At 38.4% G+C, this 21,649-nt stretch overlaps 2 protein-coding genes and 1 long non-coding RNA gene across 3 annotated transcripts in view; 2 read left to right on the forward strand and 1 right to left on the reverse strand.

Annotated features, from left to right (window-relative positions):
* The window catches only part of LOC311598614 (methyl-CpG-binding domain protein 3-like 2B), a 199,368-nt gene that overhangs the window by 79,293 nt on the left and 98,426 nt on the right, over nucleotides 1-21,649 (forward strand). The gene's annotated exons all lie outside the window — the stretch shown is intronic.
* LOC311598620 overlaps nucleotides 1-21,649 on the reverse strand; it is a 123,573-nt gene that overhangs the window by 50,372 nt on the left and 51,552 nt on the right. The gene's annotated exons all lie outside the window — the stretch shown is intronic.
* LOC311597490 (upstream-binding factor 1-like protein 1) lies at nucleotides 978-5,304 on the forward strand (the record flags this gene model as incomplete). The annotated part of the gene is made up of 2 exons (XM_084781711.1): nucleotides 978-1,028; nucleotides 4,321-5,304. The coding sequence occupies 2 exons, from the start codon at nucleotides 978-980 to the stop codon at nucleotides 5,302-5,304; spliced, it is 1,035 nt and encodes a 344-aa protein (XP_084637837.1).

Consider the following 21,649-nt stretch of genomic DNA (forward strand, 5'->3'; position numbering starts at 1 on the left):
AGTCTCCTTGCCTGATGTCTTTCTTTTCCCACAGCCCTCCCTCCTCTCCCCTATTTTCTTTTCCTAGTGCTCAGAGAGGGAGAGCCCTTCTCCCTTATCAATTAACCCCAGCCTATCAAGTCTCATCAGGACTTCCTGCATCCTCTTTCTCTGTATCCTGGTAAGGGATCTTTCAAGGAGGAGGTGGTCCTAGTGCAGGTAACTGAGTCCATGGCAGTGAAAGCCTCTGATCCCTCAACACATTTATTATTACTGATATTTGTATGAAAACTGAATCTTTATCATATACCAATCTGGGTTTTAAATTTCTCATCTCTTATTTTTCAGTTATATTTTATTTTTCAGCTTGTTGTTATTTATAGTGAACTCTACCACAGCTAGAGCTACAAGATAAAATTCGCCTGAAAAAAATTATCCTGAAGTTAAAATATATAATTTCCTACAAAGAAATTAAATACATTATTAGTTTTAAATTGGTGCTTGAACATTTTAGAAGAGGGGGTATCAATGTGACATTTGGAACCACATAAAAGTCAGAGATACTAAAGGAAAAAATCTTATAAGATAAAATAAAACAAAGAAGCCACTTATTAGACTGGATTACAGGATATGGTCTAAGTAGCCCAGCAATGGCTCTCTCACAACCAGATGTCCAACAATCATGTAAGTGTTAAGCCCACACATTGGATGACTCTACAGTACAAATACAGACCTGGAGGCTTTCTGGATAGATAATTGTCTCCAGTCTCTGTTAGAATCCTGCTGAGGTCGGATTTTGTGTTGATCCCAGCAGTAACATACAATAAATGGAAGTCATGAGGGAGGGCAAGCAGAAAAAGCAAAAGCTTCTTCCATGTCATGTGGACTGTCAATAAGAGTGGCCCAGGTTGACAATGAATCTTCATACTTCAAATTACTCCATAAAGGAAATGTCTTTTTCACCCAGGAGTGGTGGTACATGCTTTAGATCTTAGCACATGGGAATTGAGGTGGATCTCTGTGAATTGGAGGCCATTTTGGGCAACACAGTAAGTTTTAGGATAGTTAGGTATACATAGTAGAGACCCTGGCTCAGAGAGAGGTTATTACAGATGGGGAAAGAGAAAGACTGAGAGAGAAAGAGGCAGAGATAATTCCCTATTGGGTTTCTAAAAGCTTAGAATTTTAATTTTACCGAATCTCACCATCACACTACTATCTTCAAATTTATTATCACCTCATCAATGGAAGGGTCTGTGATAAACCCTGCCTCAGGCATCTGACTACAGCCAAATACCAAAAAGGCAAAAGCCACCCTTAGGGTGTGCCAAGGGCTTTACAGAAGGAGATTATACAAGATAAGTTAATTATGCTAATAGCACCAGACTCCCCCTTAGGGTGGGGTCTTCAGATCTCTATATAAGGGCTTGAGAAGCATAAAACTCAGTCAGTTCAGAGGCCCTTGGAGGTGGTCACACTGTGGAGTGCTTCTTCCAGGTACAGCTGTTGTCCAGAGAGATCAGAAGGCACAGCCTCTCTGAAGCAAAGGGCAAGCTTTGAAAAGACCAGGGATCTGGAGGTGAGTGGAAATCCTCAGTCCATAGATTTCTATTTTCTCTGAGTCCAGGGAGTCTCATATAGAAGTACTTGTGATAATTGATATAGAGCATGCTCTTATTTTCAGTTCATTATTGAGCTTCAAATTTTTAATCTATCATAACATTAAAATTAAGATGAGTATGGTTTCCTCAATTATTTTATGATCCTTGTGAATCTAACTTTGTAAGGTATGGAGATACCTTATAGTATGACTTTTAGCATGGTATCTATACTTAGTGTTCATTATAGAAATCACATAATGACAAATATATGAGATATTCCACTGGAAAAACTTATACTCTTGTGTTTCAAATATGTTTTTAACTCTTTAGATAATATTTTATTAATGTATTGATTTAGGACACATTTGTTTAGTGATGTTATACTTTTAATGAGCTCCTTTGTTGGAGACTCAGTACATGAGCGACTTCCCTAGCATGTATTCATTTCTAGCTCTAGCACTAAGAAAGTAATTAAAAAGATAATGGAAACCACTCAGTTTTGCAGGAGCAATAATGAGAGGTTGAGGCAAGAGAATTTTGAATATGAAGAAGGTCATCGTTAACAATCCTGATTTTCATCCCGTTCAAAAAGTTGAGCGTACATTTATTATTTAGGTCCACATGATGTAATCAATATTTTGGAGTGATTTTTAAATAAGAGATACATTGGTTGTCTTTACATTGTTATACTTAAAAATAACTCCCAGTCTTATTCTTCAGCAATGAGAAGTTTATTCTGCATTGTTATATGGGAGGATGCAAGGTTAATACAACTTATTATTTCCATCCTCTGGTATATTTGAGGCTTCATTGGTTACATGCTGTATGGTCAGATTTACAGAAAGTTCTGTGAGGAGATGAGAAGAAGGGACATACCTTTAATCCCAGCACTCCAGAGGTAGAGAGAGCCAAATCTGTGTGAGTTTGAGACTCTGAGTTTACAAAAGGATTCCAGGACAACCAAGGATTTACACAGAAACCCTGTCTAACAAACAAAACAAAATTAAAAAGTAGCTGGGTGTGGTGGCAATCGCCTTTAATCCTAGCTCTTGAAAAGCAGAGGTAGGTGGGTCCCTGTGAGGTCAAGGCCAGCATGGTCTACAAAGCAAATCCTGGTAGTCAAGGCTACACAGAGAAACCCTGATAGAAAGAGAGGGGGGGCAGTGGGCAAGAGACAGAGAGACTGAGAGAGCTGATAGGTAGAGGACTCCTTACCTGGGTGTCCAGAAGCTTAGGTTTTTAATTTAACCCATTCTCCCCATCAAAATTAGTTATTAAAATTGATTATCACCTTATTAATTGAAGGGTCTGTGATAAACCCTGCCTCATCCTTCTCACAACAGCAAAATACCCAGAAGGATAAAGCAACACTCAGAGTGTGCCCAGTGCTTTAAAGAAGGGGATTATACAAATTAAATTATTTATGCTATTACCTAAATATTCCAACTTAGGGTGGAACCTTCAGGTCTCTATATAAAAGCTTGGGAGCTCCAAAATTTGCCCAGTTCTGAGGCCCATGGATGCAGTTACACTGCAGAGACCTTATTTCAATTCACAACTCTTGTCCAGAGAATTCAGAAGACCCAACACCTCCTAATCAATGGGCAGCATTCTTGCATGCTTTTAGAAGACCAGAGATTTAGAGGTAGGAGGAACTCCTCACTCCATGAACTCATTATTTCACTGGTTTCAGGAAATTTCAAATAGTAATATTAGTGATTCTTAATAAGGAGAATGGTGTTATTTTCAGTTTAATATTGGGCAACAAAATTTTAATCTCATGTAATACTAAAATTTAAGATTAAAATGGTTTCCTCACTTATTTTATGATCTTTATGAATCTAAATTTTGAATGTACAAAGACAACTTGCAAATTGGTTTTAGCATGGTATCTATACTTAGCATTCATTACAGAAATCATGTAATTTTATGTGTATGAGATCTTCCACACCAAATGAAGATTTACTCTTTTGCCTCAAATACATTTTAACAATATAGAGATGGTCTTCTTGTGTGTCACCTAAGCCTCTCCATTCTGGTGTGCAAGTCAATTACCTTTACTTTCTAAGTCTTTCTATCCAGCACTGGTTGTCCTAGACCTTGATATATAGAAGTGGCTATCATTGATTTTACAGAGATTTACCATACTAGTTATGGAATTAAAGGGGTACCCCACCTCTAGCAGCTGCATTCTCTCAATTTTAGGCAAGTTCTATTAAGATTTGTTAAAGGAAGCACAAGTGCGTGCACCTGTACCAATGGCAAATAATCCAAACATCTTTTATATTTAAGGGATAAATTATTACATTGTTACGAGTAAGTGAGTTCTATGATCATCACATTACCAGTGATACCTAATGTTGTTCAACAATTCCATTAATGACAGGTAACTTTTTGTTTGTTTCTGTTCAGAATACTGATTCACAAAATCTGTGGAATTCCAAACGAGCATACTAAACTGTGTGTCCAAGCTGTTCAAGCTGCTGTGGAAGTGTTTGTAAAACTGAGCTATTGTTCCTGGACATAGAATCTCAGCGCAGAATGGCATCATCTGACCCAAGGCCAATGGTCCAAAGGAGACCTTCTGAACTTACTGGAATCCATCAAGAGTAACATCCCACCAGGTGACTTCCAGACCTTCCAAAAAACCCAGGCCGACCTAGACTGGGACAACGTAGCTTATAAACAGTATTCAGGAGAAATGTTAAAAATAAAGTGGACACAGATTTCCCATCCTTAGAGGAAGTTCTGCCCACTGACAGAATTAGTATTGGAGGCCAAGGAAGTGATTCATGAACCTGGCAATACTGAGAAAGTCAAGCCACACCCTGACTTCCCCAAAAGACCCCTGACTGCCTATATGCGCTTTTCCAAGGAGAAGCGAGCTGAGTACACTAAGAAGTACCCCAAGTACACCACTGGGCAGTTGACTAAAGTCATAGCTACAGAATACAATCAGCTGCCTGAGGAAGTCAAGCAGAGATATGTTCAAAACTTCCAGAAGGACAAACAGGAATTCCAGGAAAAACTGACTCAGTTCAAGAAACAACATGCTGGTGGAGGGCCTCCTAAGAAGGCTGTGCGGCCAAAGAATCAAGAGATCAAAGAGTCTAAAAAATCAGAAAGCGTTATGAAAACGGGAAAGACTCCTCCAGAAACGGCATTGCCCAAAGCATATTCCTCCAACAAGATATTTCAGGGAGAACCCAAGAAACCACCTATGAACCCCTACGATAAATTTCACCAAGATTCCTGGTCGAGCCCAGAGCTGCAGCATCTGTCCTTCAGGAAGTGCTGGGTTGAGATTAGCAGGCTTTGGCACAGAGTCCCACAGGACCAGAGAGAACTTTATAAGCAACAGGCTGAGGAGGTTCAGAAACAATACTGGGTGAAGCTGAACCGCTGGCTCCAGAAACTGTCACCAGAGGAATATACAGCCTACACAGAGGCAAAGGCTTCCTGTGAGAAGCAAAAGAACATGGCCATGTCTGGAGGCAGAAGCCCCAAGCATGGTAAAATAGATGTGCACTCCTCCTCAGAAAGGGGCCTGCCAGCAAGGCCTGAAAAGGCACAAGGGCTTATGGATTCTGAGGCAGATTCCTCAGAGACTACTCTGGGACATGATGGTGGCTCCCATGCATCCATTCCGATTAGCACAGAAGATGGGAAACAGGAAAACTACAGCAGCTCCTCATACTCCAGCAGTTCAGGTGAAGATAGTTGATGTCTTTCTCGGGGAACCATCTAATTTAGATGCTGTTTTATCCACATTTCAATCTCAAATCCAAACCCAGGACTACCCTGATAGAGAAAGAACTGTCCACTCTTCATTTTTATACTCCCTTGCTTTTCTCTTCTATATCCTTCCTTTCTCACTAAGGACAAAGAAGGAGTAAGAGAAGGGAGTTTGCCATCCTACTGCCTGAATCGGAGTCCTAGGCACAGGGAGAAGCCTTCAGAAGCAGCACTTAAAAGCTATTTACATTTGATTTGACCAGACTATCAATCATCTTTACAAAGCTTACTCATGAGTCTATAAACTGTATCAGCTCATTCTAGGGAGGGTTTCTCAGGCCTTGGAGTTGGACTCAATGAATACCAAGTCTGAAACTAAGAATAAGTAGAAACACTAATAGATAGGTACAACCACATATTATTTCTCTAACATTTTGTGATTGGTCTTTAATACAACAGTACCATTCCTACCGTTACTTTGCTGAGTGCAATTTTAAATAAAATTAAAATATTTTTTATTTCTTTAGCTGCTGAATATTCTAAGCCATATTCATGTATAGTTGCTTTAAAATATATTTATCAGTACCTTTGAAACTATTTTTACTGAAATATTCATTTTATTAATTTTTGCTTAAGCATAGATTGGAAAATTTCTAATGTTAATAGAGTAGTAGAATATTTTGATATATATCTGGAACATAGAATGTTTAAATAAGGATGTAAAGACATATCTTCAAATATTTGTCATTTATTGAAGGTAAAATTTGCAAAATATCTTCTTACATTTTCATACTTAAAGCACAATATTATTCTGATTTTAGTGAATGCTTGTCTCTGTGTTCTCCAATGAAAACCGTTGTTTTGGTGTATGTACATTTTACAACTTTTACAATTTTTGTACACTTTTATTTATGTTTTTGAAGATGTTGGATCAAATATATTCATGTAGCTATATGAAAATATTTTCTCATCTGCTTTTTGAAATTTGGTTAAAACATATAGGATAGGGATCCATAAAATTGTGTTGATATATGGTTTTCAATAAGTTATAGAATGTTGCCAGAAGTAGATATTTACTTATACAAATAAAGAATTTTAATAAATGTTGTGTATTGATTTTATCATATCTTTAATCAAATAGTGATGGAATTCCTCTGCAGTGTAATCCTCAGAGCTCTCTAGAGATACCCAGAGAATACACAGGTCAATAGATACATGTGGAGAAGTATAATTATGGAGGTTGAGAAATCTCATGAACCATGTATTAGTGAAGTCCTCCCTCCCTTCCCCCCCCCCAAATGCCTGAGCCTGAGGACACTGTGGTATGAAACCCAGCCTAAGGTGAAATGTCCCTCAATAGAAGAATGGATAAAGAAACTGTGGTACATATACACTATGGAATACTATTCAGCTATTAAAAACAAGGACTTCCCGAAATTTGTGGATAAATGGATTGAGCTAGAAATGATCATAATGAGTGAGTTAACCCAGAAGCAGAAAGACTCAAATGGTATATACTCACTTATATCTGCATATTAGCCCAAGGGGCATGTCCCACGAAAGCCTTCACTTACCAGGAAACTGAGACAGAGGAGAGGACATTCTAGTGGGATTCTAGATGAGAGAATCATGGGGGAAAGGCAAAGTAGAAGGACCCAGAGGGTCCTAGAAGCCTATAAGTAGAACATTATGATAGGCAGATTTGGGCATAGGGGTCCCGATCAAACTAAGGCACCAGCCAAGGACAATACAGGCGGTAAACCTTAAACCCCTACCCAGATCTAGCCAATGGACGGAACACTCTCCACAGTAGAGTGGAGAGTGGGATATTACTTTCTCACATACTCTGGTGCCTCACCTTTGACCATGTCCCCTGGAGGGGGAGACCTGATGGCACTCAGAGGAAGGACAGCAGGTTACCAAGAAGAGACTTGATACCCTATGAACAGATAGAGGGGGAGGTAATCCCCCTCAGGAACAGTCATAGGGGTGGGGAGTAAGGGGAAAATGGGAGGGAGGGAAGAACGGGAGGATACAAGGGAAGGGATAACCATTGAGATGTAACAAGAATAAATTAAAAAAAAAAAAAAAAAAACAAAACAAAATGTCCATGCTGAATTCAGGATTTCTAGCAGCTGCCAGCTTGGAATGAACCCTACAACTCTGAGTCACATAACCAATAGTTTTTGTATTCCATTGCAAGAGTGTTTTTTATACTAACCATAGGACAAATTCAAGCTCATACAATCCTTTTATGGGATTTTGAGACAAGTTCTCTCCATGCATAGGCCTGGCTGTCCTGGAACTGCTATATACATCAGCCTTACTTTAGTGAAAGTGGGGTGTTGAAGTCTCCCACTGTTAATGTGTGGGTATCGATGAGTGGGGCAAGCTTTGTTAATAACTCTTTTACAAATGTGGGAGCCCTTGTATTTGGAGCATAGATGTTCAAAATCATGATGTCTTCCTGGTTGACTTTACCTTTGACGAGTACGAAGTGTCCATCCTCGTCTCTTTTGACTAATTTTGGTTGAAAGTCTACTTTATTAGATATTAGAATAGATACCCCAGCTTGTTTCTTGTGACCATTTGCTTGGAATATTTTCCCCCAACCTTTTACTCTGAGGCAATGCCTGTCCTTGTGGTTGAGATGTGTGTCTTGATTGCAGAAGAATGTTGGGTCGTGTTTATGCATCCACCCTGTTAGTCTGTGTCTTTCTTTGGAGAGTTGAGACCATTGACGTTGAGAGATATTAATGACCAGTGATTGGTAAGTCCCTTCACTTTTTGTATTTGTAACAATCGTGTTTTTGTGAAGTTGTGATTTTGCAATGGTGTAGTTACTTATTTCTTATGTATTTTTGGTTGTAGTTTGACCAGTTGGGGTGGAGTTTTGCTTCTAGTAACTTCTGTAAACCCGGATTTGCGGCTAGGTAATTTGAATTTGTTTTTGTCATGGAATATCTTGTCTTCTCCGCCAATGGTTATTGATAATTTTGCTGGATATAGTAGTCTTGCCTGGTATCTGTGCTCTCTTAGAGTTTTCAGAACCTCTGTCCAGGCCCTTCTGGCTCTCATGGTCTCTGCTGAGAAATCAGGAGTAATTCTGATAGGTTTGCCTTCATATGTTACTCGTCCTTTTTCTCTTGCCACTTTTAATATTTTTCCTTTTTCTGTATATTTTGTGTTGTTATTATTATGTGGCAGGAAGATTTTCTTTTTGGGTCTATTCTATTTGGTGTTCTGTAGGCCTCTTGTATGCTTGTATGCATCTCTTTCTTCAAATTGGGGAAATTTTCTTCTGTTATTTGATTAAAGATATTTTCTGGGCTGTGGAGTTGGTTGTCTTCTCTTTCCTCTATCCCTATCATTCTCATGTTTTGTCTTTTCATGTTGTCTTTTATTTCCTGAACGCTTTGTGTCAGGAACTTTTCAGATTTAGCATTATCCTGGATGGTTGTTTCCAATTGTGCGATTGTATCTTCAAGTCCCGATATTCATTCTTCCATTTCATGCAGTCTGTTAGATAAGGCCACCTCTGAGATGCTTGCTTTCTTTTCTGATGCTTCTCAATCACGTTTTTCTTTCATGTGTTCTTTTATGATAGCTTCCATTTTTATCTTCAGGTCTTGAACTGTTTTAATGATTTCCTTCATCTGGTTATTTGTATTTTGCTGAAATTCTTCAAATGCCCCTTTATATGACTCTTTTAAGTCTTCAGCCCTCTTGTTTGCTTCCTCCTGCATTTGTTTACAGATTTTATTTGTTTCTTCCATTATCATCTTACTTAGTAAGGACTTGAGGTCGTTTTCATGTATATCAATTGTTGTTGGGTTCTCCAGTTTGTTTTCATTAGGATTGCTGGGATCTGGAGATGCCATCCTGTTTTGGTTTTTGTTAGCATTCTTTCGTTGTCCCCTTGTCATTTTGGTGACTCTAGAGTTGGGAGGTGGTTTGTAGTGACCTTCCCTGTTTGGGAGTGGATAGTTGATGTCTGATTATAGGTAAGGTGCCCTTACCTGTGGGGATCAGGGAGTATTTCCCTAGACCAGGCCGGTGATTCAGATTCTACTCCTGGAGATTTTTCTCAACACTTTAGGCTCCAGACTGAGTCATGCAAAGTAGGTTTCTGTTTGGGCCTTTGGACCTTACTGCTGTGTCTCAAGTCAGCAGTTTTGGGATCTAGAGTAAGGTCAGCACACAAGCTCTCCGGTTGTGTAGGTTGATCCCACCTGTCTGTCTTTCCTGTTGCTTTGTGATGCTTTTCTTATATGCAAGGAAATGATCATGTTTTGGTTTTTCCTTTTCCCAGAATTGTTTGTATGCTGGATTACCTAGATGGAACTCTGCCTACTTAACCCATCCATCATGACTGTTTTACATGCTGATAGGTCAAAGTGCATGATTTCTAGCAGCTGCCAGCTTGGAATGAACCCTACAACTCTGAGTCACATAACCAATAGTTTTTGTATTCCATTGCAAGAGTGTTTTTTATACTAACAATAGGACAAATTCAACATCATACATTCCTTTTATGGGATTTTGAGACAAGTTCTCTCCATGGCATAGACCTCGCTATGCTGGAACTGCTATATATATCCGGCTTATCTTGAACATAGAGAGATTCACTGCTTTTTGCCTCCCAGGTCATGCACACATTCAAACTCAGCACCAGGAAGGCAGGGTCAGAAGGATCTCTGTCCATAAGAGTTATAGTGCAAGGAAACTTCAATTCAAGGCTTCCATGGACTACAATACCATGTGAACTCAAATACAACCCAGAAATTTAGTAATGATTTCTTACAACTCTTAATATGAGAGGCCTGGGCTACAGCCCAATGGGAGAGCACTGTGTGGAAATCCAAAGACAAATGAACAAAACTATAAAATAGAACCAGGGCAATACTATGCAGTAAGGTCTAAATGAAGCAGGCATCAATAGAGCACACCATTAACTCAGTATGCACTGGGTGGAATATCTATCTATTTCCCAGGTCCCCAGAGGTAAAGAATGTTTTAGGAAATAAAGGAATAAACAAAAAATACATAAATTTAGAAGTGAATGACATTTCATGAAGTCATGGATAAAGTGGTGTTTTAGGAATAATATATATGAGAATCAAGTTCCTAGCCTGTCATGTAGGCACATACTTTTATTTCTCTCACTGGGGAAGTGGAGACAGGAAGTTCTGTGTGATTTTGAAGACACAGAGTTCTACAATGTGATTCTAGGACAGCCAAGCCTATGTAGAGAAACACTGCCTAAAAAACAAAACAAAAAGAAACAAAAACTTAGCTGGACATTGTGACACTGGCCTTTAATCCAAGAACTTGGAAGACAGAGGCAAGTGTATCTCTGTGTGTTGGATGACAGCCTGGTCAACAAAGATAGTCCAGGACAGCCAAGGCTACAGGTAGTAACACTGTTTTTTAAAACAACAACAGCAACAACAAAAACAACAACAATAAAACCCACAACACACACACACACACACACACATACACACACACACACACACACACAGAGGAAGAGAGACAAAAAAGAGAAAAAATGAGAGAGAGAGAGAGCAAATATTTTTTTCCTCTGTGGTAGAAAATGTTTTCATTAGGGGGTGTAAAGAATTAATATCCTAACTATTAGGGACAGAACATAGATCTGAAACTCATTTTGCAAGTTTATATAGAGAAAAATAGAATAAAAATATTTAATTCTAGCTATAAAGTGGTAGCAAATATCTTAAATCCCAACTCTAAGCAGACAGAGGCAGACATGTCTCTGACTTGAAGCCATCCTGGTCTGTAAAGTGAGTCCAGGACGTGTAAGGCTAACAGAGAAATCCTGTCTCAAAAAAATTAAATTCAATAAGTATAAAAATACATAAATTACTATATATAAAATAGAATTAATTTTTTCTAAGAAATATCACTTTTGTAGTAAGGTATGTAAAGAATTAATCACTTATTTATTAAGGTAGGAAGATAGAATTCTCACAATTTGTATTAGAATGAAGTCTTTATTTCTAGCTATGCAGTGGAAGCACACACTTTTCGTCTAAGGACTCAGCACTCAGAAGCAGGCTGATTTGTGAGATGAGGCCAGCACGGTCTATAGAGTGCATTTCAGAACAACAAGTGTCAAATGGGAATTGTGTAAAAAAAAAAAAACCCAATGTGTGCATAATTCTGCAAAGGATTAAAGGACAATTAACCAGGAGGCACAGGAGTAGTAATTATATAAGCATGATTTACCAGGTATGACTTGACATTTCAGTCTTAAAACTAGCAAATGCTGTTTTAATATTTAGGCATTGTTTTAACCTCATATCCATTTATGTTCCTACTACAAAGCACATAGTTCTGTACTGGAACTCACTAGATAGCCCAGGCTGGAGGTGAACTCACAGAGCCTGTAATGCCTCTGCCTTCCCAGTGCTGAGATTAAAGTCTTTTACCACCACACCTGGCTTTCTGAAGACAGGGCTGCTCTGTGTACCAGAGCTCATCCTCTCCTGGAATTATTTTGTAGACCACACTAGCCTGGAACTGACAGAAATCTGCCTGACTCTAAAGGTGTGACCCCTCGATGCCTGGCTTCCTTAAGACATGGTTACTCTACAGAACAGAGCCCTAGCTGTCCTGGACTCACTTTGGAGACCAGGCTGGCCTTGAACTTTAAGAGATCTGGCTGTCACTGCCTCAGGGGGTGCTGAGATTAAAGGACTGTACTACCAGGCCCAGTTTCCCTGACAGTTTGAACAAATTTGCATAATCTGTGTGCTGTATTGACTGATAATTAATGTACCTATCTCTTTTTCTACATAGAAAGAGAATTAGATAGGAAAGACACTGCTATTTGCAGCTACTCAAGCCCTGTCTGCATCTCTATAGTAGAGCCCTTAAGGACAAACTCTACAATCATGGAGGGGCCTTCAGGAAACTCACTTCCAGGGCAGCTTTTGATCCTGAGTACATTATTCACAGTAACTGTGGAGTGTTTACTGTTTTTTTCTCTTCATATATAAGCTTCCTTAACTTAGTGCTCAGATGTACTCTCCAATAATGTGAGGTCAAAAAAAAATGTAACTTAATGTATTGTGTCTAGCTGTTCACTACTTGCTAATACTAGTTGGTAGAAATGTAGGCTGTAATTCATCAGCCCATGATGATCTCTGAGATGTATATCTGGATGGATTTTGTCCCTCTCTGGACAGCTAGTGTTCTTGCCCAAACTGGAATGGAGGACGTCTGCACTAGTGATTCCTGTGTGCCACTAAGGGTAGATTTGGAACATCAGTGACCATGAGAAAGAAAAGCTGAGAGGGTCACCCTTAAAGGAAAATGGAGTAAATCTGTTTGTAACTGGCTTGGTAGACACAGACATGCTCAGCTCTTAATCCTTCCTAGTCACGTGACCCAGATGGCTTAGAAGCCTGTTACCTAGAACCTACACTATAGCAGCCTTGGTGCTTTGGCAAAGACTCAACATGTGTTGCCTAGCCCTACACATTTTTGGTTTCAAACACTTGAGTTGGAGAAACTTTCACAAATGACTTTAGTCAGTACATTGATCTGAGAGCTCTTTCTTCTGAGAAAATTCAAGACAAACCATACATGACTTGAAGAAGTTCTTTGTAACTAGTAGGATATGTGATCCTGTGCTGTTTACATTTCTCTTAGTTTTCAAGGGGAAGACTCAGAAGAAGTATGATACCCAGAAACTACAAAGGAAGAGGGAAGCTTTGGAAGGCAAGAGAAAGTTCAAGGCTCAAACCAAAGCCTGGCTTGGGGAAAAGCTAGAAGTCCTATGAAGTTGACCAGTTCCATCTTCCAAAAGCTGTGTCTAGCATAACTTCTAACCCTGGGAATATCACCGAGAGAAGGAAAGACCAACAGCACCTAGAGAAAGCCCAGCAGCTTTGTGCTTCAGAGAGGATGCAGGTGGAGACAGTGCAGGGAACCTCTCATGTCCTTTGTATCTTAGGAACTCTGTAACACAATTTCAGCGGGAATGCAGGATGAAGCCAGTGTTAAGGATTGGAACACTTCCTCAGAGTTCACCTCTTCCTACACCCAAGTTTGGAAGAGGAACAAGGGGTACTCAGCAGTCACTGTCTTTCTATAGTCAAGAGGGAACAATGCCAGTGTCTCTTCAGTTGTCACCATCTTATTACAGACCAGCAGACCAGTGCAGACATCTGGAGACAGGGCAGGAAGGGGAAGAGCGCCAGGAAGGGACTGGCTGAGTCCTTGGAGGATTCACCAGTATGATTTTTCCCAGCACCATGTACTTTTTTTCCACTGCTGTTGCTCTGTTGTACATCTCAAGATCAGGGATGCAGATACCTTTGGAGGATATTTTATTGTTTCCAATCTATTCTAAGATTGTTCTTGTGGTTTTCCATGGGAAGTTGAGAATGGTTCTATCAAGGTCTGTAAACAATTGTGTTTGTATTTTGATGGGACCTCCGTTGAATCTGTAGCTTGTTTTCAGGAAATTGTCCCTTTTTACTACATTAATCCTACTAATCCCTGATCATGGAGGATCTTCTCATGTACTGACATACTCTTCAGTTTCTTTCTTCAGAGACTTGAAGTCTTTCACTTGTTTGGTTAGAGTTAAACCAAGACACTTTATGTCTTTTTTTTTTTCTGGCTGATGTAAAGGTGTTATTTCCCTGATTTCTTTCTTAGCCCATTTGTCTTTTGTAGACATGAGAGTTACTTTTTTATTTTTAGTTCATTCTGTATCCAGTAGTTCAATTATATTCCAAAAAAGAACGTTTGGCATTATTTAAAGGAGTTGAACATTTCTTTACATGTTTATTGACTTTGGTGCTATCCTCTTTTGTGTATGGACTTAAAAATTAGCCCCCCATTCTCCAAATCATTTCTCTTCCTTTTTGTCAATGTGTCCTACTGGATGTAGGGAATCCAAAGCACTCCTCAGACACAGTGGTTTTCTCCCATTGTTTTAAATCCAGTTTGATTAAATATTAGAAACTATTATAATTAATGTGTTATATATAGTATGATTTTCCCTATTTTTAAGCTGTGCCAAAAGAAAATATTTGCTCATTAACTATAAAATTCTCATTCTTCTGTTTTTAAAATTAAATCTATTGGTTATGTAAAACCAAAATCCAAGAAAGAATGTATTAAGTGTTGAGCTGAAGACAAGTTTGGAAAGAAGAACACACTAAAGTATTCCAAAGTAGTGAGTGAAGGACATTTCAAACTAAGAGCTGAGCCACTTCAGCATATTCTACAAGATGTACTTGAAATTAAAGCCTGAGTGTCAGAAACAAAAGTATCCAAACAAGCTGCATGACAGACTCCTTGGTATTAATCTGAGCACTTGGGCAGTGGAGGAAGGAGTCAAGGACACATAAGGCTTTCCTGACTGTGGAGGAATTGTAGCCAACGTGAGGGGAGCCTAGTTCTTCATAAAATAAGAAAGAAAGAAACTCTCCTATCACTAAAAGAAAAACAAACCAACAAACAAAACTCTAAGCTACTACTTTCAGGTATGATGCAAAGCATGGAAGATTCCAAACTGCATATCTAAACAAACTGAAAATTTCTAATCCAAGAAGTCTAGGTTAACAATACTAAACTCTCTACTGTTCTACAAATGATAGTTAATGAGAGCTAGATGCAAGGGTCTGCAATAGTATGATAAATTTATGAAGACCTGGACTCTTTATTCATCATCACCACCATCATCATCATCATCTAATTGGGAGCATTCTAGGGAATATAAGGAAGCATTGGTCATATAAGAACCAGGAATGGCAGCTAGTAGTAGATACGGGGAATGAGACATAATTTCTCAGATCAGAATTCTATTCCTAGTGGCAATACTGAACTCAAACTTAGATACATGGGCGCTGGTTCCTAGTGCACACACACAAATAGTGTCTATGTCAAGATTGCAGGCTGAAACTCTAGATGGACCCGTATAGCATGAACAAAATCATTGGCAGGCATACCCTACAGCTACCACAGAAGGAAGTGCAGTCATCATTTTCATTGGGCTATGTGTTGCACACTTGGCAATTTTAAGACTACTGTCAAATAGCATCACCTCAGCACTGACAGGTGAGTTTTGGTGTTTGTTCTTTGTGCCACTGTGGATAGTGTTTGAAGACTCTAGTCACCCAGACTGTGTGCAGAAGGACTAGAGTTTTCTGGGTTTTGTTTTATTTGTGTTTTCCATTGAAGCCATGTTTTCTTTACTGATTCCAGTAAGTGTACACATTAAGAAAAAAGCAGAAAGCAGCTAAAATATTTGTCTTTTCTGTTTAGGATTTAAAAGTACTAATAGCTGTAGGATGTTGTGTGAGTGTGTGTGTGTGTGTGTGTGTGTGTGTGTGTGTGTGTGTGTGTGTGTTACAACAGCCTCTCTCAGCTCTCCTTTTCTTGGAACTCACTGTGGAGATCAAGGAGGTCTCAGCCTCACAGAGACCTACCTGTCACAGGCTCCAGAGTACTGGGATTACAGGCATTTGCTACCAAGCCTGATTCTCTGCACAGAGAAGCAGAACAGAGAGAAATATTGAGCACTTGGGCAGAGTGGTGCACAGGCATGTAGATCTGTGTTCCACCTCAGAGAAAAAGTGTGAGACCTTCCTCAAAAAATAAGAAAGAAAAAATGAAGAAAAAAGGTGAAGTTAATGTTATTTGTTATTTGATGAAGTCATTGAAAGGCTTTTTAAATTAAGTTATATTAGAATAAAGATTCATAGCCTGTCCTGGTGGCCCAGGCATTTAATCTCAGCACTGGGGAGGCAGAAGTAGGCAGATCTCTGAGTTCAAGGCCAGTCAGGATACCAAAGTAACTCCAGGACAACCAAGGCTCTACAGAGAACCCTGTCTAAGAAACTAAAGCCAATAAATAAATGAAGAGTATTCATTTTTCCTAAAGTGTAGCATGTTTGTATTGGGGATTGTAAATAATTAATTTCTTATTTATTATGGTAAGAGCTATGATCTATATGTAACTTTCAAGTTTATATATAGGAAAATTGAATAAAAAATTTACTTCTATCTGTGCACTGAGGAGGAAAAGACAAGCAGCTCTCTATGTTGAGGCTAGCCTGGTCTACAGACTGTGTTTCAGGACAACTAGTGTTACACAGAAACCTGGTCTCCAAAATCCAAATATGTATATAATTCTCAGTTATATTAACAGACAATTTCCCAGGAGGCTACAAAAGGCTATTTTGTGGGCATGATTTACAAGGACTGCCCTGAGATTTCAACTTATTATATGACAAATTCTGTTTTAATATCTAGGAAGTGTATTAACTAACACATCCAATTATCTTATGTCTAGGAAGAGCATTGTAAGTATTTAGATATTTATTTTAAAAACATTTACTTTTCTTTAGTTTTGTTTGTTTGATTGTTTGGTTTTTTTGAGGAAGGGTCTGATTATGTAGATCTGACTGGTCAACTCAGATGTATCTCTCTCTCTCTCTCTCTCTCTCTCTCTCTCTCTCTCTCTCTCTCTCTCCCAAGAGGTGAGATTAACAGAGTGCACCACCACACCCAGCCCTGGGAAACAGATAAACATTCTCCAATTTTATCCTGTACAGAAAGTGTTGGGTTTGCTCTGGTCATGCAATCTTTGTGATTCTAATCCAGCCTGAGTTCCATAGCAAGAAGCTGTCTTAAAATGTATACAAAAATAAATCAATAGGAACATTTTTCTACATTTATAGAATGTTTTTGGAGAAGATGAAATACCGAGACCTATGGATACACTTAAGATGGTGACATAAAAACCGTTGGAGAGATAATGGCTATGCTGAGAAGATTAGTCCTGTCTTCATACTGGATCCCTATATGAGAACTTCCAATTGTTCTTTACAAACAATTTTCTTGCTGTCATTTTCTTTCTGTTTTTTATTTTGGAGACAGGGTTTCTTTGTGGATTAATTTTGGCCATTCTAAATAAGCCCTGTAGACCAGGCTGGCCTCAATTCAAAGAGATCCAGCAGCCTTTGCCTTCCATGTGCTGGGATTGATGGGATGTGGCACCACCCTGGGAATATAAGCAGTTTTCCAATGCAACCTTTAAGAGTTTTTATATAATGAGATGCTGATATTGATTTCTATCACTGTTTTCACCTCAGACATTGGCTGCTCTTCAAAGCATTTTCAAGGCATCTCCTGACAAAAGGCAATATCTAAAGTATGTTGACTTACTCCTTAAATCCCTGAACTCAGGAGGCAGAGGCAGACAGATATCTGTGAGTTTGATGTAAGCCTGGCCTTTTTTTTTAAAAGCAGGCTTTGTTTGCATACATTTATTATTACTGTTATTTGTATGAAAACTGAATCTTTATCATATACCAATCTGGGTTTTAAATTTCTCATCTATATTTTTTCAGTTTTATATTATTTTTCAGCCTGGTGTTATTCGTAGTGAATTCTAGCACAGCTAGAGCTACAAGAGAAAATTTATCTGAAATAAAAAATTATCCTAAACTGAACATATATAATCTGCCTTCAGAGAAATTAAATATATAATTAATTTTAAATTGGTGCTGGTAAATTTTAGAGTAGGGGGTTTCAGTGTGACACTTGGAACCACAAAGCAGTCAGAGAGTCTAAAGGAAAAAAATCTGATAAGATACTAAAAACAAACAAGCCACTTATTAGACTGGATTACAGAATACAGTCTAAGCAATGACTGTCTCACAATCAGAACACCAAAAATCCAGAACCGCTTAATCCCATAGGGTTGGAAGACTTTATAGTACAAATACAGACATGGAGGATTTCTGGATAGCTAATTGTCTCCAGTCTCTGTTAGAATCCTAGTGAGGTTGGATTTTGTATTGATCCAAGCAGTTACATACACAAAATAGAGGTGATGATGGAGGGCAAGCAGGAAAAAGCAAAAGCTTCTTCCATTTCATGTGGACTGTCAACAATAGTGGCCCAGGTTGACAATGAATCTTCATACTTCAAATTGCCCCATAAAGGAAATGTCTTTTTCACCCAGGAGTGGTGGTACATGCCTTAGATCTTAGCACATGGGAACAGAGGCAGATCTCTGTGGATTGGAGGCGATTTTGAACAACATAGTAAGTTTTAAGATAGTTAGATATATATAATAGAGACTCTGTATCAGAGAGAGGTCATAACAGATAAGGAAAGAGACTGACAGAGAGAGAGAGAGAGAGAGACAGAGAGAGAGAGAGAGAGAGAGAGAGAGAGAGAGAGAGAGAGAGAGAGAGAGAGAGAGAACTCCTTATTGGGTTTCTAAAGGTTGAGAATTCAAATTTAACCAAATCTCTCCATCACAGTACTTTCTTCAAATTTATTATCACCTCATCAATGGAAAGGTCTGTGATAAACCCTGCCTCAGGCATCTGACTACAGCCAAATACCCGAAAGACAAAAGCCACCCTTAGGGTGTTCCCAGAGTTTACAGAAGAAGATTATACCAGTTAAGTCAATTATGCTAATAGTAACACACTCCACCTTAGGGTGGGGTCTTCACATCTCTATATAAGAGCTTGGGAAGCATAAAACTCAGTCAGTTCAGGGGCCCTAGGAGGCGGTTACACAGTGGAGCCCTTCTTCAATTCACATCTATTAGGCACATCCTCTCTAAAGCAAAGGGCAGACCTTCCTGCAAGCTTTGATAAGACCAGGGACTTGGAGGTGAGTGGGAATCCTCAGCCCACGGATTTATACTTTCTCCAAGTCCAGGAATTCTCATATAGAAGTACTTGTGATAGTTCATATAAAGAATGCTCTTATTTTCAGTTCATTATTGAGCTTCAAATTTTTAATCTATCATAACATTATAATTAAGATGAGTATGGTTTGCTACCTTATTTTGTGATCCTTGTGAATTTATTTTGGAAGGTATGGAGATACCTTATAGTACGACTTTTAGCATGGTATCTATACTTAGTGTTCATTATAGAAATCATATAGTGCCAAATATATGAGATATTCCACTGGAAAAACTTATACTCTTGTGTTTCAAATATGTGATTAACAATTTAGAGAATATTTTAATAATGTATTGATTTAGGACATATTTGTTTAGTGATATTATACTTTTAATGACATCCTTTGCTGGAGACTCAGTTCATGAACGACTTTCCTGGCATGTATTCATTTCTAGTTCTAGTAGTAAGAAAGTAAATAAAAAGAAAATGGAAACCACTCATTTTTGCAGGAGCAATAAAGAGAGGTTGAGGCAAGAGAATTTTGAATATGAAATAAGGTCATTGTTAACAATCCTGATTTTCACCCCATTCAAAGAGTTGAGGGTACATTTATTATTAAGGTCCACATGATGTAATCAATATTTTGGAGTGATTTTTAAATAAGAGATACATTGGTTGTCTTTACATTGTTATACTTAAAAATAACTCCCAGTCTTATTCTTCAGTAATGAGAAATTTATACTGCATTGTTATATGGGAGGATGCAAGGTTAATACATCTTATTATTTCCATCCTCTTGTATAATTGAGGCTTCATTGGTTACATGCTGTATGGTCAGATTTACAGAAAGTTCTGTGAGGAGATGAGAAGAAGGCACACGCCTTTAATCCCAGCACTCCAGAGGCAGAGAGAGCCAAATCTGTGTGAGTTTGAGACTCTGGGTCTACAAAAGGATCTCAGGACAACCAAGGATTTACACAGAAAACCCTGCCTAACAAACAAAACAAAAATTAAAAAGTAGCTGGGTGTGGTGGCAATCGCCTTTAATCCTAGCTCTTGAAAGGCAGAGGTAGGTGGATCTCTGTGAGGTCAAGGCCAGCAAGGTCTACAGAACAAATCCAGGTAGTCAAGGTTACACAGAGAAACCCTGATAGAAAGAGAGGGGGGACAGTGGGCAAGAGACTGAGAGAGCTGATAGGTAGAGGTCTCCTTACTTGGGTGTCCAGAAGCTTAGGTTTTTAATTTAACCCATTCTCCCCATCATAATTAGTTATTAAAATTGATTATCACCTTATCAATGGAAGGGTCTGTGATAAACCCTGCCTCATCCTTCTCACAACAGCAAAATACCCAGAAGGATAAAGCCACACTCAGAGTGTGTCCAGTGCTTTAAAGAAGGGGATTATACAAAATAAATTATTTATGCTAATACCTAAACATTCCAAATTAGGGTGGAACCATCAGATCTCTATATAAAAGCTGCGAACTCCAAAATTTGCCTAGTTCTGAGGCCCATGGATGTGGTTACCCTGCAGAGACCTTATTTCAATTCACAACTCTTGTCCAGGGAATTCAGAAGACCCATCAACTCCTAAACAATGGGCAGCATTCTTGCAAGCTTTTAGAAGACCAGAGATCTAGAGGTAAGAGGAACTCCTCATTCCATGAATTCATTATTTCACTGGTTTCAGGAAATTTCTAATAGTAATATTAGTGATTCTTAATAAGGAGAATGGTGTTATTTTCAATTTAATATTGGGCAACAAAATTTTAATCTCACGTAATACTAAAATTTAAGAATAAAATGATTTCCTCACTTATTTTATGACATTTATGAATCTAAATTTCTAATGTACAAAGACAACTTGCAAATTGGTTTTAGCATGGTATCTATACTTAGCATTCATTACAGAAATCATGTAATTTTATGTGTATGAGATCTTCCACACTAAATAAAGATTTGCTCTTTTGCCTCAAATACATTTTAACAATATAGAGATGGTTTTCTTGTGTGTCACCTAAACCTTTCCATTCTGGTGTGTTTCAGCCTGTTGTTATTTATAGTGAGTTCTACCACAGCTACAGCTATAAGATTAAATTTATCTGATAAAAATATCCTAAAGTCAAAATATATAATGTGCCTTCAAAGAAATTATATACATAATTGTTTTAAATGTGTGCTTGAACATTTTATAAGAGGAGGTTTCAATGTGACATTTGGAACCACATAGCAGTCAGAGATACTAAAGGAAAAATATCTTATAAGATACTATAAAACAAACAAGCCACTTATTAGACTGGATTACAGGATATGGTCTGAGTAGCCCAGTAATGGCTCTCTCATAACCAGAAGACCAACAATTATGTAAGTGTTAAGCCCATAGATTGGATCACTCTACAGTACAAATAGAGACCTGGAGACTTTCTGGATAGGTAATTGTCTCCAGTCTTTGTGAGAATCCTGGTGAGGTCGGATTTTGAATTGATCCCAGTGGTAACACACACAAAATAGAGGTCATGAGAGAGGGCAAGCAGGAAAAAGCAAAAGCTTCTTCCATTTCATGTGGGCTGTCAACAAAAGATTGGCCCGGGTAGACAATGAATCTTCATACTTCAAATTACTCCATAAAGGAAATGTCT

The sequence above is a fragment of the Acomys minous genome, assembly GCF_964271855.1.
Source record: "Acomys minous genome assembly, chromosome: 5".
In the NCBI taxonomy this organism is placed as follows: domain Eukaryota; kingdom Metazoa; phylum Chordata; class Mammalia; order Rodentia; family Muridae; genus Acomys; species Acomys minous.